Source organism: Athene noctua, chromosome 1 (genome assembly GCF_965140245.1).
Source record: "Athene noctua chromosome 1, bAthNoc1.hap1.1, whole genome shotgun sequence".
In the NCBI taxonomy this organism is placed as follows: Eukaryota; Metazoa; Chordata; class Aves; order Strigiformes; family Strigidae; genus Athene; species Athene noctua.
Window position 1 is genome coordinate 58385753 of NC_134037.1, and position 20067 is coordinate 58405819.

The following is a 20067-nucleotide window of genomic DNA, read 5'->3' on the forward strand; positions in this document are numbered from 1 at the left end:
CACTTCATGGATGGATGCTACTGCTCTTAAATGCTCCCAAATGTTTTGCTCCAAGCCAGTCTCGAAGCCTTGTCGTAGGCTGAACTAATCCCACTGAACTTTCTCGCAACTCACGAGACAGAGCTTCAAACCAAAAAGTTCTATTGGTGAGGTAGTATATAAGAAACAGATCAAAGTCTACATCACTATGCCTCTTGTAGCAGAGAACAATAAAAACAGGGTAGAATAGAGGTTGTAAGAAATGGGAAGTAGTGTGCCTACTGAGTGAATTCCTTTATGTACAGATAAAAATCCCAGAACAGAAGAGGCCCACAAATTACAGAAGTGAGAGGAAAAAAAAAATCTTGTAAACTGAAAAGAACAAGCAATCTAAAAATACTATGGTGCATGCATGAGGGAGACTGGAGAGGAATCTTGGCTGGTGATGGGTAGGATGTATCAAACAGACCACATTCTTTTGCCGCTTCCATTTCAAGACATTAGTATAACAAATTTGAGAATAAATTTTAATAACTGTTCTATTTTAGATTTTCTTTCCATGTGACTATGAATTTCTGCAGTTAGTAAGCTATCATCTTAAATGTCTATTTTTCATCTAACCTCGTGTGGGCATTGTAAAGGTTACAATTTTACTTGATATTTTATTTTTTTTAAATTTTGATGCAGGGCTCTTTGACTGTATGAAAATATAAAATGGCCACAGGATAATACCTTGTCATTTTCCATATATATCCTTTGATTACTTGCAGATACTGAGGGAAGCCTGTCTGCTTGCCAATAACCATAATTTTACTGACCATAATTTCAATGAAATACAAAGGCATTTATTAATTCTTGACAAGCCAACTGTAGTATTCATTTAAGAAATATGTTGTCATCTAACTGACTGTTATTTATTGACTCAACATCATGTCCAGTGCTTTGAAATTTGTATTCAAAAACCAGCTAGTAATTGGTGCATAAATATTTAACAATTATATAATATGGAAAGAAAGCTGCTAGAATGTTTCCTCAGTTGCTTACTGACCCGTTACCAAAACCCTGTCCTTATAGCAAATGGAATGTATTGCTTCTCAAGAAAACCATGTTTCTGTTGAAACTGGGAATTTCAGTTAACTTACACAATGTTGAAATTCTACCTACACTGCACTGGTGTTAGAAAATACCTAGCAGCCTTAATTTTTGCTTTTCACTGGTGATGAAAAGCAAGCACAGATGAAGTTTCTTATTAGTTTTCCTGTCTGAATGAAACCAGAATCTTTAAAAATGATCATTTTTCAGAGATATGAAAAGCAGACCACTCAAGGACTTCTCATTCAGCTATGCAGACAGAGTGTATGTTACAAGTAGATGTTTTATGACATAAAATGATTTCTTTTATTTAAAAAAAAAAACAAAACACAAAACAGGAATATCAGTCTTTTTTTATTGTATGTATTTGAACACCCTATTTTCTCAAATTTATCCACAAAGTCAGAACCGCTGTGTACAAGTAATTTGTTTTTCAGCTGTTGACTTTTTGTGCATGCGAATACACACTATCGGTTGTTTGTAAGAAAATTACTTTGTCAGACCCTAGCAAAATATGAAGGTTTTAGGACTGTGCTACAATGAGGTGACAATAATGCAATGAATTGGGAACAGGTTCAAGGCTTTATAAGAAAGACTTACATTCTAAGGAAGACACTTCAGCATCCTACAGGTAGGTTTTAAAAATGCCTTCTGCTAACTGAAAATGAGGGTGCACATAGAGCCTGTCTGGGAAAATACAGTATTTTAGGTCACTAAACTTTCCACTATATTCTGAAAACCCTCCTTATTCAGTATGTACATCTACAGAGCCTGACTTATTTTAGGTGAGACTGACTGATAAATGAAATAGCATCCTTTTAAAGGATGTAACCAAACTGCAAAATAAAGTGCTTGTTTGCTTCATCTATGTATTCTGCACTCCTATGCTCCTCATGTCTTTCAGCAGCATAGGTCTGTAGATTGCCTCCAAGCTTTCCATGTATTCTAAATAATCACTCACTCGAAATCCATGGAGTGCTTCTTCCTGCACAAATACACACAGAAAACATTTATTAGCTAGGAACAAAAGATGCAAAACTCACATTTAATGACTTCCAAGCTTCTAAAGATAGCTCATTTTGTTCTGCTTGTCACAGTCTGGATGTTTAAAATACACACATTTTATTACATTTCATTTAGAAAAAAAAAATTGGTAATATCTGCTTCCAGACAGCTCTAATTAGTCTTGGTAACAAGTGGTTTTTTCAGGTGGATGTTTTTCATCTGTTTTTTGGAGAACATGCCATACAAAAATCTTTAAGGAAAACAAAGTAAGCTTTAAGAAGGCAAAGACAGGTACTAAAATATTGTTTTAAAAGTTTTCCATACCAGCACACGACATCCTAAAAGTTTGTTAACATGACTTTTATATCCAACTACATTATCAATAAAACCAGGAGAATGACAGTAGATCCTCATTTTTTAAATCGATGATAAAGAAAGTTCTGTAGAAAGTGCTTAAACAAAAACAGAATAAACACTTCTGCATCACCACAAACAATTAATTCTTACTAATTCCCAAAAAAAGAGTGAAAGAAGGTGCCCTCAGGAAATAGAAACAAACAGGCCATGTTCCTTTTTGGTGCTACTAAATTAGAGGGAGAGGGAGGATGCGCTGCAGAGAGCAGGTTCCTGAAGAACCGTCTAGCTGAAAGGGGTGAATTTGTTGCTGCTTTGAACTGGAACAACTTGTGTGCCCACCATCTACCAAGCAATTGCTGCAACCACTGTTGGCAGCATGTGCTGCAAAAAAACTCTCTGGAGCCAGACAGTCCTTGAGGATATGTTTTATCTGCTGGTGTACTGTCTGTGCATCTCTGATAAGTAGAATTCTCCTGAGAGCATCTACTCAGGCTTGGAAAGCTACTCTGGCTTCTAAACTGGAATTTGAGATGGTCTTTATATTTCTCCTCCCCTACTCACAAGGAAGGTAAAATCATGCCTTTGTGTTCACAAGTGGCTCTTCATGCACTGCGAGAAGATTGACTACAGTGGAAAAATCACATACTAAAGCAGTGGTCAGCACCTTAGTTGTCAATAATATGGGCCATACTCACAGAAAATAAAGTGTAGAGTAGCTACATTACTTTTAGAAGAGACTGACATACTGGACAATATTTGCTATTATGAGTCACAAATCCAGTAGCTCTGGTTTATCTATTTTACTCAAATGAAACAAATGAAAACAGGATAGTCAAGAAGGCTTTACTGAGATGGCAGGTGACAGTATTCTTGGTTCACATGTGGAAATTACAAAATTCAGCCTTCCATGAAAGGTTTAATAAAATACCAAGAAATAAATTTAAAATTCAGTTAAAGCTACAACTTCGACATCTCGAAGAAATTATAACTGTTAGCAACCCATCTCAGCCAACAGTAAGAACCAGAAAAAAGGAAAAAATGTTCATGGACAATTCATTACTTCTACTTTCTTCTTGGCACAGGGAAAAGATAAATTATAGAGTAATAGAAGATGATCTCTTTAACAGGTGATCATCTGTTTATCACTAGAAGGACACGTTGAAGGGGTAAATGCTTTGCTTATTTTAAGTGCTAGGCATAATGTCATCTGAATTGACAGCCAAGTTGTCTCCAACTCCTTTTTTTCACATGCAAATGAAAGTATATTTCTATTTTTAAAATAAAATATTTGGGTTTAGTTTTAGTAGCTAGCCAGAACTACTTATTAGATAATACCAACAAAGGTGTACTACTGTCAAATCATCACCTTTATATTACAGATATAAAGCAGGTTAGAAATTAAAACCAGAAAGTACTATCAGTTCTTGGAAGGAAAACAGGCAGCAAGACTTGTTCATATAGCAAATGACCATTGCTAGTGTAAGTTCAGGATGTGACATTACATTAAAAAAATAGAAAATGAATATTCAAAGGTTGTAGGTGTGTTGGGTTTTTTTCTTAACTTGGATTATGTTCTCAGAATAGTTTATATTTCCACTTTTAAGAGAATTGCTCTATTACAGTAATCCAAATCTGAGAATGTTGTGCTGAGAAATATGCTAAAACTTGAAACCGAACGTGGTTATTTCAATAAAAGGGCAGCTGAATAACACCTTTGCAAGTTCTAAACCCAAGTAACCTCACACGAAGCCCATAATATAGCTGAAATTGAATTAATACAATGACAGAAATTTTTTTTCTTTAGATGAATTAAGAGCTATCAAAGGCAAGGCTGCAGTGTAAGTATGCTGATCATTCCTCTTTCTGCAGTAGTCACTCAATGTACTCCAGTAGTGCATTAATACACAGTATTTCTCATTAAATTAACAGTGCCATGTCAAATCTTTCACCTGTCTATACTGTTGTTGATAACATATAAATTCTTTTCTATAATTTACATGAACTATCTCCACAATACCATCAAGATAAAGCAGTTTATAAGCCACATTGAACAAAACCAGGTCAAACAAAACAACTCACTCTTTAGACTACGTACCAAACACTTTCAAGGAAAAAGACTAAACTGACATATTCATATTTACAAATATGTAAGGTGGATGCAAACTAGTCAGAAAACTATAGCTGTTAGGACAGAGACGCAGCTATATAGCTCTCAAAATAATTTTGACTGTAGAGAAAAAAAAAAAAATCAGAAAAAAGCAAAAAAGCCTCTGGGAAGAAGAGTCAAATATTTGTATCTGTTCATGACTGCATCTATATCTAAGCAGTATCCTGCAGAAAGAATCCAATTACCAAATATCATTTATAATATGGCAAAGAATATGAAATTGTGGAGCTAGTTGTATAGTAATTGGTATCTGTTCAAAATAACAGCTAACTAAGCTTTGTGACACATCTCTTCAAGCTTCTGTATGAGACCACTGTGAAAACCCACCTTTCTGGAGAACATCTGGTTTAATGAGATTGGGGTCACACAGAGAGAACGGAATCAAATGCCCTCATGACTTAATGTGGCTATTTACTTTGCTTACAAAGGGAACTGCTCAGGATAAAATGCAGGAAAGGTATGCTCTCAAAAATACTCTACCACAATTTCCTGCCAGGAAGTAAATAAAATTAAAGTATTCCACTCACTTAAAATAATCAATAACTGAAATTCAGTACGAGCTCCAGATTAAGTAACATATATGTTTTCAGTACTGAGAGCTTTGCTTCCCTCCAGCAATTGAAAAAGTAAAAAAGAAACCCTTACTTTAAGAAAAACCTGGAGATCTTGGGCTTCAGTGTGCGTCAGGATGTCTTGCTGTAGGTGTCTGAACACGGAAATACACATATATATTTGATAATCGGGACCAAGGAAAATACATATAGCAATGTAGTGACAGATCTCATGCCAGTCCATGTAATTCCAGAAACACTGAGTTATCCATTGCAGACAAATCTAGAATAAAATTTTTTATAATTAAATTTCTGTAGAATTTCAGTCTTAATTGATCAGCTTTATCTCTTTTCTATACTACAGATCTTTTTTCCGATAACATTGTCCTACTTATGAAAATTAAAGTACAAAAGAAGCCAAGAATCACCGTTTTTTTTAAACCACAGCCTCTGAATAGACTTCCAGTAAGTTCTTCTAAACATAACACCCTGCCTCTGTGCATCTCATTTATCTTACTGTATTCTGGCAACTCCTGAGGTTGAGACCTAAAACTCAAAGTCAATGAAAGTAAAGGTGATTTTTTCAAGTTTTTTTTAAAAATATGGCCTAGAGGGTAATGAGGGTGTGTTTAATGTGGATTTTTCTTTAAATTAAAGTAGTTCATTGCCTTACAAAGGAATGTTAGGCCCTTCCCTAAGACACGTTTTCATTTAATGAAGTGGGTATGAAACACAGTGACTCCTTTTTCCAGTTCTAAATCACAATGTATTAAGATGTGTAGAGCACACTTCATTTAGTTCTAGACCTCAAATCTGCTAATCAGTCCTTAAAGTGTTTAAAAATATGCAGCAATAGAAGTACCAAGATTCTAATTAGATAACAGCAACCATACTCTGGCATTAAATCTGTTTTCAGGTATTTATTGATGCACACAAGCACTTAAATACATCAGTGTTTTTTTCACAGTTCAAGGTTTGTTTATTTTTAATTCTGCAGTAGAAGTGCAAAATCACACAGAAGACACAGTGGCACCCACCAGTGGCATTTCAATAACACAGTAAATAAATTAAAAATTCCCCCCCCAAAAAAAGTGTCAGCAGTTTAGAATAACTAGTGTATTATTAATTGAGTGCAAACAATTAAGAAAGCATACAGTATAACTCACACAAGAATAGCTGAGGAAGGACTGACTGTCCCCATGGTTTTCACACCCCAAAACAGGAACCTTATTATAAGCACCTCATTCCTATGCTGAGATGAAGTCCCTCATCTGCCAATCTCCTCTCCTCAAAGGCCAAATCCCAAACTGACTATTTGAAGCAGTATCTGGACCACATTGGCATCTGCCCCCCTTAAGAAGCCTTTTAAGCTGGAAATCTTGTGGGGAAAAAGGAGTTTTGAAGGCCTAAGATGAAAAATATTTTTCTTGCCATGGAACACTAATAAGTTTTCTTTCTGTGGTGAGAGGTCCTTTGCATTGGCAATCTAACTTATTATTGCATGAAGCTGTTTCAGTCTTTACAAGTAATGCTCCATACATAGCATTCCATATTACCAAAGAAGTACGTAAAAGTACGTCAAAGGAAAGCTAACATAACAGATAAATATTGTTCTTTAGTAACATCTCTTTAATATAGAAGATTATTACAACTGGGTAACACACTAGTTATGGTAGCTTATATAAAATCAGTTCTGCCCTGATATCACCTGAACTACTTGCTATTATACACCTATCCCAAATTAATCATTTCCTTCCTACAGAAAAATTGGAAAATTAGTCCAGGGAATAAGAGATTCTATTTATTTTTAATGATAAACGAGGGGTTAGTATATATTAATTTTATCAAGTTTTCTGCATGAACATGTAATGGAAGGTCATCAGTTGCAGTACACTGTCATTACTCTACCAAAGTCAGTTGCTTTCTGTTCTCAGATGCTCTAAGTCATTGTGCATCCAATACTATATGTCTTACCCCCAGTTTCGTAACCACAAGTGCTGTATAGAAAAAACACAATAGGTCCTTAAGGACCTTTATAGATTTAAGTCAATAAATTGATGACACTTTGATATGCTTTCATAAATTACCTGAGATGGAGTGAAACCAGACATGTGGAAGGCTGAAAAGACAAGCGGCAACTCAGCTTTCAGCAACATTTCAATGTGATGAGCACTGCAAAAATAGACTGGATGGATGCCAGATTCCACTGTGGTAATAGGCAGGTGCATCTGATTAACAACAACAACAAAACTGAGGAAAAGGATTACAGTCTACAAAAATGTGTTATTTTAAAGTATCTTGCTAAGAACAATATATAAAAATATACACATTTATTTGTAAGATAAGTCATCCCCGTTGTTTTAGAGACAGGAAACCTGGTACTACCATCAGGAAAAACATAGTTAAACTAAAGAAAATTAAAAGTTAGAAACTGTTATTAAATATATCCTGACCATTCCTTTGCATTAGCAATCTAGTTTCTTACTGCATATAAGCTTTAATTGTCAAAGCAGGGATGAAGAAACTGTTGTTACAATTTAAACAAAATAACAGGCAACAACAAAAAAAGACTAATTTCTGTTGGATTTTTTTTCCCATTTACTGGTGGATAGAGTGGAACTTCTATGGTATTTGAAGTAGTTTTCTGCGTACACATTTCTTTGCATGTGTGGTATGACTGAAATTCTGTTTTGCGCACCAAATGAAACAGGTTTTATCAGTATGGAAAGCTCTGAATATCAGTGCCTGGTTTCTAGGTAATGAATCCTTGGCTTCATGCTAGAAGGTCAATGTACATCCTTTGAAATTTTCCTCCTTCCTGAGGTAGGCAGCATCACTATCCAATGGCTGAATAATTCCTCATTCATGCTTTAACATTTTATTTTAGTTTACATTGCGGTAGTTATGCAAATAGGTTAATTAATGAATTTTCTTTTTGTGTTTTCAAGGTATATTATGAAAAATAAATCATTTATGTATTGCAAATGAACGTTAACACGCATGTCGTTCTACACGATCTCAGCACTGATGGTGTTCAGTACAATTACATTCACACAACAGAGCAAAATTTCACTGTGCTAGAACAACCTCAGGGCTGGGCTCAGTGCTGTTAGTGGATCAATACAGTCACTTCTGGTGACAAGACAGACCAATTCATATTAATACAGAAGCTTGCATGCAGAAGAGGTACGGAATCTAATCAGTGCTTCTTACACCCAGGAGTTCTCTAGTAAAGACTACCGTTGCTTTATAGTATATGTGAAAACATTCAGACAACATGACAATGTACAAAGTAAACTGGAAGGGTTTTAAGTAGCTGGAATCACCCCTAAGGAAATTATGTTTGTTTCCTATACTACAAACTTGACCCAAAATAATAATAATAATTAAAATTGTCAAGCATTCGCTATTTGGGCAGTAATAATTTTTTTAATTGACTGAATACATTCTAGCGTATTTAGCAAATTTTGAAACTGATAGTTTTACTAAAACAATCAAAGGATGGACGTGCACACTGCAAAAATAAAAACAAAGGTCATTCAACAGTATCGCAGCCTTCACACAGGTTTAATGCAACTAACAAAGTTTATTCTACTGCCAGCTTTAAAATTCAGTAACACTGCCTTTATTATCAGTCCACCTGTTACTTCACTACTTTTAAACAACTATCTGAGCAGATGTCAAATCTATATTTTTCTAACAGGATTTTTCAGGGTCATGGATTCAGTTAGAGGGCCCTAATGAAAACTTAATGCATTAAAAAACCCCACGCAAAACTAAGGAAATTGATAAAGTCTCCTTTAGAGACTTCCAAAGTTGCCTTTCATAAAGAAACAGCTTTTAAATTCTTACAGATATATGCAGTCTTGGTAGCCAGAGAAATGCTGAAACAAGTAGACATGAAAATTGCTGAAGAAACGTCAGTGTCTTCTCCTTGTCCCCTGACATTATGAGGAAGACAGAAGACGCAAACCAGTCGTAGCCAGCATAGCGCTCCCACAAGCAGCCTGCACGAGAAAGTTAAGGAACTTGGGCAGGGATCTTCTCCTCATGGCCCTGAAGGAACCACAGCCCTCCTCCTCCCCAGGCCCATGCACACAGAGGCAAGAGCGGATTTGTTAGAGACAGGACAAGGGAAATACAGCTGCAAAGAAGGCAGCTTCCTGGGGCACAACCACCTCTCAAACTGAATTAAGAGAGAAAATTTAAGCTATTTTCCCTACACACTACTTTTTTTTTTTCAAGTCCATAAGTAGTCAAGCCAAATTAACAAAAGTAAACAACAAAAAAAGTAAAAGCAAAAACCCCTGCACCAAAACAAGCGTGCTTGTAGTATGTGACAGGAGAATGTTGGAGGAGGAAAACAGGAGTTGTGAAGATTATGAGAAAAAAAATAAGTAAAAGAAAAGCTTTAAAAAAAGAGATTAAGCATATTCTGACTATTATACCCGAAGAGTATTTTAATAGTGATATGTAAGTCAAATACCTGAAGAATGTAGCAAAGTTTGTTGGAGAGCAATATCTGTTTTATTTTTTAAAAAAGTTCCACAGTAAATCTAAAAGAATCAGAAACCAAAACATTCCTGCTGATCAGATTACAGCCACCATATATCATTACATGGACAATACCATTAAAACTGTCAGTATTGTGGGAACACCACAAATACTCATCAATGCTCAGAGATGCATTGCTGCAGACTCTTTATCACATACAAAAAGATATGATCATACTTCAAAACAGTTTATGACAAAAATGCATGTGATACAATTTTAACAAAGTACGGGAACAAAAGGGAAAAGACTTTTGAGTGCATTGGGTGTGCATTTTAACTTCACAAAATTTCAAAGTAGAAGTGCTGGGTTTATTTGTGTTTTTTTTTCTTTCAGTACACAGTACACATATACACCACCATTAAAAGCCCAAACACAGTTCAAATTCCACTAGCATTTCTAGGTAATCTAACATACTATCATGAAAGGATATGAAGTGAAGATACCACGGTTCTTTGCTGTTGTTTCAGAAATTTCTCACAATTCATTAACACGAAGCACAGCCCATTTTCAGCTTGTTCCTTTAGCAAGTTTAGATATTTTCCATATCTAGCAAAAAAGTTAAAATCCAAAACTGTTTAAAGGTGGGTTATTTTTTTTTTTTTAATTCCTGTAAAGCAAGAATTTGTATCTAAAAAGCCTGTGAACGTTAAGCTGTCATAGTGGTGTTCATCACAAACACTATGTTGTAGATATACATAAATGGTTTAATAAAACCTATTATGCTTTATATATGAGGGATACACACAAAAAGTCTTCTACTCAGTGTTACAATTCCTCACCTAAATTCGTTTTAGTTTGGTTTTAGACTCTGTGGTGAGGAGGAGCAAGTACTCTTGCTCATCACACAACTCATTTTCTTCACATACATTATTTAGAATTCCATCTAAGTATATTGTTTGTGTAATTATTAGCATTGAAATTCAAATATTAATGCTAAAGATAATAATCTGTGGAAGTACAGACACATTAGCTTTTCCTTCATCACGGCTCTGCAAAGTACCAAATAAAACGTTTAAATGGAATATAAGTAAGCTTAGCTAAACAGATAGAAAAAAAAGACACATAACTCAGGATAATGTAATTCTATGGTAAATCTTACTAACAAGATACAATTAACCTTTACAACAATAAAGGATAATAACCTATATAATCTGTAAAGATAGTTTAATTATGTACTAATACCTTTTTCATTTTCAAAGTTAGAATTCATCTTCTTAAAGGTGATCTTTAGATTCAAACAGTATAAAGTATTGAGTTGATAGATTAAGTATCATTAAAGTAATTCCATGTAAACCAAAGAAATCCTAGAAATACACTACAGAAATATTTTAATACCATGTACCTGACTGTCATTTCAACACCAAGCTGCTGCACAGATGAAAGACTTTCATACTTCACATCTGCATCCATGGCTAAAAGAAAAGAAAAAGGTATAATAAAGTATTATGATAAAGATGATTTTAACTGAATATTAACGTAAAGCTTCTTTTATGTATGAATACCAATCTGGAGAACTGTTTCTTATTTGAAATGAGATTAGTAGTGTTTGCAATGGATGCATCAAGAACCTGCATTCTTCATATATTTTTTGTTGTTTTTAATTAAAATCGGTATGGTTATCATTAGCTTTACAGCATGATGGAAACAAACAACATCATTTTCAGTCCCATTTCTTAGTAGAGCTTCATCCTTTCTAAACAAGAAATCAGACAAAGCAGCATTTTTTGATCTACTTTTTTCCATTCCAGTGGCCTTAAAGTCTCCTAGCTGTAAAACCAACTTTATTAACAAAAATTCTATTTTGATATGAATCACAAAAAACTTTATAACCGATGGATTTTAAAAATCCTGTATTTCTATGTATTCTTCTTTCACACAATAATATACACCCCAATTTCTGCATTTGTTTAAACTAAAATCCAAGTCAGACAAATTAATAAATCATGAATTAAAGCAACTTTTGTTGTAGTATTTTCTCAAAATTTTAAATTCTAAATGTAATTTAAAATGGGGCATTTCTTCTCTCATGTACATATATCATCTAAGATAACTACACCTCAGAAAAAAAAAAAAATCACAGTCCAATAATGAGTTACAAAGTTGATGGCTTAAACTTTCAACACACTTCTTTCAAAGCGCTACTTAAAAAATAACAAACAAAACCAATGAATAGAAAAGCACCCTAACAACTGACATAATCTGTTAAAAATGTGGGTAACAGTTGGCAGCAGAAGTTAAAATATATTCATGTAAGTGATAAATGTAAAAATCTAGTCAAGCAGATCACACAGTAACTGGATATGTAATTTTTTCTATATCCTTCTCAGACAGAGAAATCAAACTGAAAGATTCCCTGGCTACCCATTCAGATAAAGACTCTATGTTCCTGGTACGCAAACAGGAACTAAGGCATTAAAGATCAAATATTTACAGGTTAAGGGAAGAAATACCTCTGGTTAGGAAGAAAAGTTATATAAAAAAAAAAAATAAAGCACTCTGCTCAGATGAGATGAAGGAGGCTGAAATTTTCATGAAGAAAACAATACAGAAAAAATACACTCAACAATGAAGCAATAGAATTCAGCAAGGGAAATACAGTAAGAAAAAAAACCCTGCTCTGTATAACAATTTTAATAGAGGACAATAATCTAAGTGTTAGGGTCATGAGAAATTGACCTTGTACTTTGGACAAATACATTTATACATTAGAAAAATCAACTGGTCTTTGAGTAAAACAAATTTATTCTATAATCTGATGGGATTGAAATAGCAAACCCACACCAGAGATATTTTTTTACTCAAAGAACAGAAGTTCAAACACCTTTTGAATAGCATACCAGCAACACAATATTTGGAAGAATACACGTAAGATCACTGGGCATTTCAGTCAAAAACCCAGAGATAAGTGAAACAGTTCATACCTTTTTACAGCTCCTGTTCGAAGTTACCTGTTTACTCAAGCTGCAATTACCATACTAAAATCATTTTCAGGTTCCTGTGTACAACTATAAAGGCAAGAAGCACACTTATATCCCAGAAACGAGGGAGAATTTAATGAGTTGGCTATGACTAATACTAATTCAGTCCTGATATGACCACGCTTAATGGCAGGAGAGAGGCCAGCAGTATAACAACCTCTAAGACAGAAGGAAGCCCTGCCTCCATTTTGAGGTGGATTCTCCTGTGGGTGGCAATGCAGGTGCTGGTATCCCAGTCCAGCAAGGGTGTAATGAGCAACAGCTGTATCACAACCCACAACTGGAACCCTGTTTCCATTCTGTAACAGTTTACAACAAGTACTGAATGCTTACTTCTCATTAACACTAAAAGAACACAGCTGATTTCACTGACTCTCATTGCCTTTTCTTCTCTGTTGTAACAATTTCATTTCTTAGTTGCTGAAAAGGGTTTTCTCCTTATCAGTTTTCCTTTTGATATTTTCCTCTGTACTGTGAAAGATAAAATTAACATAGAGTTTGGATTGAATAATAATTCTATATTACACAGTACCTCAGCAAGGCAAAACCTCTTGTTTTTGTACACCAGTGTGTTTGAAATAATCATAGCTTCATCCACTAGGCAGTCAAGGTGCTGCCAATATATAACTCACAATGTGAACACAGTAATCGTGGTTCTTTATCCTGGGTCAAAAGCTTTGATTTTCCATTTTGTTTACCAATTAATAGACTGGGAAGACTAGGCTTTAGAAAACTACAAAGTAGTTTAGAATACACAAAGGACCACTTCCCACTGATTAAAAACTGGACCTTAAATGCTCTATTAAGCTTAGAAGATTGTTATTAACAATAAGTGGAATATTGAAACACCGCATATTGCACTCCATGAATAAAAAGTTGACTAGTAAGCTTGCAGGAATATGTTGTGACTGTACTACTGTAATGATGCTTGTACCTCTGATTTAATACATTGAATTTAATTTTCCACAAAACTCATTTGACAGATATTTAGCAATGCACCTGATAAAACTGTCTTGAAAACCAATGAGTTTCATAACAAAAGGCATCAACAGATCAATTTTCTAAATAAGAATGACATTTATCCTCAAACAAAGGACAGAACACCTCTCTGAACTGTGAATTAGATGACATGATACAGCACTGTGGCTATTATTAAATGTAATGAACAGCATGTTTTGGCAGCTTCCTTTTTATTTTTCTAATAAACAAAAAAATTCTATGTTGGTACAGGTATTTTACACTTCTTTCTTTAAAAGTGTAAAACACTGTAACATAGATATTAAGCCAAAATTAAACTAGTGACTTGAAGGGTATCAGAATTCTCTATGAGCTGAATTACAATTTTTAAAATAAATTGTTTTAACAGACAAAATTACTTTATCTCTCATTCTAAAATGCATTAAAAAACCCCACAGCGGTAACTCTGGACCATTTTTAAGTGTAAATGATACATATCTTTTTTAGCCACGCAATTGCTCTTTTATATTAACAACCTACCATACACACTTCAGATAAGCTAATCTTAAGAAATATTGGTATTCCTGCTCTCAAATATTATTTTTTTTTTAAATCCACTATTTAACACAATCACTCAAAAGATAAAATGTTTCCTTTGAAACACCAAGGGCTGTAAACTATTAATTCTCAGTGATAACTTTAAACAAAACCAAAAGAACACTACATGTGAAAAATCTTTTCTTACAATACAGAAATTTCTTTTTACGACTTGGTAATCTTCCTTATGCTTCCAACTCTTCTACCTCTAAACCAAATTCAGTGTTCCACAGAGAACCAAAAAGAATTAGGACCTCTGCTGCTTGAGTGCAGGGAGCAGTGAGGGTAGGAAGCAGGGCAAAAAAAAGGCAAAGAGGGCTCATTGAGCAACTTGTCCCACATGGTTCTGTCCGGAATTCCAGATTTAGGCTAGATAAAGTACACTTTACTGCCAGTGCCTATCCAGTCTTATCTTTAAAGAGAAGCAATCCTGTGCATCTGGTATAGTTCCAGATGCGAATCAGATGATCCTGGGGAGAGGTGGGGGATTAACTTCTGCTTAAAAGCCCTTTCCTTATTTACTTATTGTGGAGCAAAACCTAGTGATGGAAATTTATTTGAAGTTTTTCATCTTGTAGCAAAATGAAAAGATGAGCAGATAGTCTTCAGCGGTTTTTACCTTCCAGGTCTTCCTGCAAAGCTCCAAACAATCATAAATGTCAAAAAGGATTAGGGGGAATGGGAAGAACAGACTGAAGGGAAGACAGGGAGCAATTCTTTAAGCAATCTTAGTATTTCCTTGCTTCAAAGTCATGGCTGATCATTCATACTAACTCTGATCATACCCATTTTCAAGCATCTCAATAGGCAGTAGTTCTCAAAATGCTATTCAGGAGCACAAAAATGGACATGCCATAAGGTGTGATTTGCAAAGGCAACTAAACTCTATCTATACCTACAAACACTTAAAAGTTAGCTGTAATGCACAGTCCAGTAGTACTCTTCCTGATCAGAATAGGCTTCAAGTAACTTTACAACTCATAGGAAAGAATGCTTTCTTTCTTATTTGCCCTTTCACCATGAAGAAGCTTCTATGTGCTTAAGTCAGAAAATGGTCCACATCGCATTCATACTGACATGACAGCTTTACAGCATATTTCATACAACCTGTATGGTCTTTAGGCAAAAATTAATTTATTTCCCTGTTTAACTGCTGTTACCCCAAAGAAACTACTAGCTTCCCTTCTGTGTGAAGTGAAGAAAGTGACTGAAGTTGTTGCTCCCATTACTGATTTAGATTTTTCACTTCCTGGTGCCCAGGACAAATGTTTATGTTGCTAATAAGTAACTGCAAAATGTTAATGAATGTTAAATTTTAACTTCAGTGATAGTAAGGAAGATTAGTTTTCTTGGTGCTGCATCTCTGACAGATGGAATATACTTTTGATTCAAAGGAACCATGTAAGTTAAATACTGCAAACAGTTGAAAATTCCATGATGGACGGAGACACCTGCATAATCCCTGCAGATGCTTCAAAAATCTTAAAAGTACATGATTATGTTCACTATCAGATCTCTAGTCCTTATATTTGTCCATATAAAGTGAAATTGTGGAACTCACTAATTTTATGGGGTTTTTAAACTAAAAAAGCAGGTTTTTTTACTTACTCTTCAACAGGTACCTAAACATTGACACCGTCAGTGGGCAGGTGCCCAAGCAGTCAGTATAGAACTTCATGTTTTGTCAGTACCTGTCCTCTCTCCTTCTGATGTCCTTAGGAAAGTTTTCTATTCTAAAACATTATTTGGACTTGGGGCAAGGCAGAAGTCATACATTTCTCACTATCTTCTCTTCTGCCATTTTGCTACTGTTTTGATGGTGTCATCTCCATTACCAGGCTTGTGACAGTTTGGATTTCATATTTCATTGTTAGAATTGTGTATGAAATAATCCCATTTCAAATAAAAGCATTATTATTGTTGGATTTGAACTGTGAATGGAGACAATGTAAACAAGATCCAAGAATAATTGCTGGAGAATGCTGTTGGCTTCTCATCAAAGCTAGGTAACCTCACGTGCAATTCCACTTTGACTATTGAAAGTATCTGTTATGTCATCAGTACGCTTGTCATAAAATATTAACTATAAATATAAAATATATAATAATCATATCTAGAACTTCTTCTTTATGTATGGGTCATCACAAATACTCAACAGAAATACTCATCACAAATTTTTGGCAGCAATATCATTAAGAATGAACCACATTTTCAGTCCAGTTATGGATAAACTGACAAAGGGCAAAATGCTTTTTGCTAACAGCATCTTTAAAGTCTTTACCCATCTTTTAAAAAGTGCATTCATCAAATGATGCAGGAAGAAGGGAAGAATACCGTAGATTCTCCTTCTCTTTCAGCCCAATTTGGGGTTGTAGTCCTGTATTTCTCATTTGCTGCTCCTTCTGATCAGCTCTATACTGATAGCTTCCCATTGGTGTTTTTAAAATTTCTCAGTTCATTACCCAATATACCTGACCTTAGAAGATTAAAAGACCATTAAATGATAGAAAGTTCCTATGAGATTTTGTTCAGCTGGAGAACTGAACCTCATCTAGAGAAGGAATACACCATGACATCTGAGTTTTATGGCCAAGACCTGAAATCCCTGAGGTTCTGTCCCTTTTGGCAGTACGTGGCAAAGCTGTTTCAGAGACAAAGTCTGGTGGAAATAGAGAACTCAAATGCAAGGTCATCTGCACATCCAGAGCTACCAAAAAAACAGTTGATCCTGAAAGGCTGTAGCATTCCCAATTTTGGGCAGTCTGCAACACATGGCAGAGACCAATTAAGTTCAGACACCAACATATTAGATGATTCTGCAAGTGGAATTCTTTGAGAAATGGATTGGTTGGAACCTTGAGAAAACTAATAAATTTCCAGAAAGGATTGATGTTGCAATGAACTGGAATTTTCTAATAGGAATAGCAAGTAGCTATTTTAGGAACTTCATATCACTAATATGTAATGCTTATTTTACTACATAAATTTCCGTTTCTTGCCATCCTATTGCCTATTACAGCTAGACATCAATGATTTGGTTTTCATTTTTTTCTTAAGAAGAAACAGAAATAAAAGCAAACTAGAAAGGATTAATTCTGGGAAATGGGATAGACAGTTCATTCACATTTGATGTACATACTGTATGTTGTTTTACTCATCTGAATCCACATCAGAGCAGTATCATTGCTGCTAGCAGAAAGTAAACTTCAAGTAAGATTTGTGTTACTGTTTATAATTAAAGACTGCAACTGCACAGTGATTTATCAGGTATTTTCCTTCTTTCTCTCTTATCTTGAAAATGATAACAACCCAAACTAATTTGATTTTTCTACATTTGCAAATCTTATAATAGACTGAAATCCTGAGGGATTCCACAGCAGATGGATGACTGTTATGCTAATTAAAGATACCTACAGGTTTAGAAAGCTGTCATTTTTTAAAGATAATCAATTCCTCATTTCAAGAAACATGATAAACACTGAATATCTATGCATTGTACTGAATCCACTTTCACAAAAACTGCGGCTTCATTAAAACTGAACAACTATTAGAAGCTGATTTCAGTTCCTCAGACCCAAATTTATTCAAGAGAATGGTGGACACACACAATTACAAAGTGCATGTTTAGCTTACTTAGATATGCAGCTAAAAAGATGCATCTGGAATATCGTTTACCTTCTAACAACTCATTAGCTTTACCTAACTCAGAAAAATATCTCTTCTGTAACAGCAGTCTTAGGAGTTAGTTTAGATAGCCCTTACACATACATATACGGAAAAGATACTGTGAAATAACATGGCATTCAATAATTAATTGTTCTTGGAAAAATTTCAACCCTTCATACACATTAGCAGAAAACTCTGGGACATGTATACAAATGTGATTATTATTTAATCAGCAAGAAACCTAATTTTAAGCAAATAAGGTCTGATGAAGATTTGAGCGTGTTTTGTTTGTCCCTTCTGTACAAACATAGGAAGTGCAATCCAGACTTGGGTCCTCAAAGCACATTCCCCATCTTCACAGGAATGCCACACCGTATGTCTTATGATGTAAAAAAAGAACCTGAAACGAGTGTAAGTTTAGCTATAAAACGGATTCTTACAATCAAGCCCTTTTACTGTTCCAGAGTGAAATAATAGATTCAATTTTAGAGCCAGACTTTTGTTTCACTTTCACTCAATGAGCATGAATTTATTTGTTTAAACGAGTCTCCCTGGACATCACTCATTGCTACACCTGTCTGAAAAAGGTGCTATGAAATTTCAGTAACTATTCTTCTATAAAACTTAAAAAAAACCCTTGATGAAATATATGTTGTTTGCCTGAGCAACAGTCTTTCAGGGACTGGAGAACTCTTCACAAAAAGTGTCTGTGCTAATAGTGTCACTGGCAGGGAAAGAAAGCATTAAGACAAACCAGCCCTCTACGTACATTTCACATCAGTTTCTTACCACCAGACTACTGACTATCCTTCAGAAGGCTTCTCACTCTCCATTTCCACACTTGTCTTCATTAAAGCACATGGAATATCAAAAGTATATGCAAATAAAGCTGTTCATCAGCTAACCCTTTACATTTTTGAAGTTTCAGAGAACTGAAAATGAAACTTATACAGAATTAATGTTCAATAGTGCTTGTATAAGACTGAATGAAAAAAATATTCAGAAAATACATAAAGGAGTGTCATACAGACTGGGTTGGTTTATCATGGAAAGGAAATCTGTCAAGCTCAAGAAAATAAGGAACCAAGACTTTTACTATGTTATCTTTGTTTTGTTTCTGTACCCTTTCTTTGGGATTTTCTGTTTTAAAAAATAAATTTAATGTATGCAATTGTCACAGGATTTTCAAACTTGGTATTTCTTCAAAGTTGGCATTAAATTTTAGATAAATAATGTAGTGTTGTTACCACCTTCACCTAATCAATGGTTAATCGTAAAATCACACATCAATGAAGAAGATGATCCAGGTTCAACCTTCTTGAATGTTTTAAATTCTAGCTTTGAGCAAAAGATTGAGAAGAGTCGACTGAAACTAAATTACTCAATATCTAAGGGAACAGAGCATGGACTACTGCTTCCCTTCATTACAGTTCTTCCACACTGGATGGAAGCACTTAACTGTTATCATTAAGAAACAACAGGATGCTGTCTTTGCTGGGCAAGATATCCACTTGGAGGTTGCAGTTAGATGTCTGTTCCTTATCTAGTTAGTTTTTGCCTTATTCAAACCAAGTGGGTTTTCCCATTTTTCTAACAGGAAACACAAAGATAACTTTGAAAATTTAGGTCTGTGGGCTATACTGTTCTCCAGAGAAATGCGAGATAGGCATACCACAAGATGGAAAAGGAAACTATACCTAGGCCTTCCATATCACTGGAGATCATGTGATGCTTTGAACTGCAACCTAAAAAGAGAGAGAGAAGAGCAAGAGGGGCAGTCTAGCTTTCAAATAAATAATTTCTGTCATGAAGACATTATGGGGACTTTTAAAGGAACCATCAAAATCATCATTTGAATTGGCAAGTGTCAAAAATATGTAAATAGCAAGTCTTATGAGCCCATGAAAAGACTCTTGTTGCTCATCATGCCTTGGAGAAGTTGAAAAGTAAATGACTAATGCAGGACAACAAAAAGCCCTTTAAGGATCTTTTAAGGAAAAATAAAATAGTGACAGAAAGAACTGTCACTTCAGCAACTCTCTTCATTAAGCAAAGAGAGAGAGATTCTCAAATAAACTTAAGAGTATTCCATTTGCAAGCTTTCAGAAGGTAAAGGCCACTAGATAAAAGAAAAAGATCCTCTAAATTGCTAAAGGGTTTTCTG

The 20067-nt window shown here is 34.8% G+C and overlaps 1 protein-coding gene across 1 annotated transcript in view; it reads right to left on the reverse strand.

Moving 5' to 3' along the window:
- Positions 1-1414: 1414 nt before the first annotated feature.
- The window catches only part of TBC1D32 (TBC1 domain family member 32), an 89202-nt gene continuing 70549 nt past the window's right edge, over positions 1415-20067 (reverse strand). The window contains exons 29-35 of the mRNA XM_074923782.1: positions 19601-19648; positions 11048-11117; positions 10136-10251; positions 9004-9158; positions 7239-7379; positions 5246-5434; positions 1415-2056 (exon numbers count right to left, since the gene is read on the reverse strand). Coding sequence (XP_074779883.1) covers positions 1937-2056; positions 5246-5434; positions 7239-7379; positions 9004-9158; positions 10136-10251; positions 11048-11117; positions 19601-19648 — 839 coding nt within the window. The 3' untranslated portion in view covers positions 1415-1936. The remainder of the gene's footprint in view (positions 2057-5245; positions 5435-7238; positions 7380-9003; positions 9159-10135; positions 10252-11047; positions 11118-19600; positions 19649-20067) is intronic.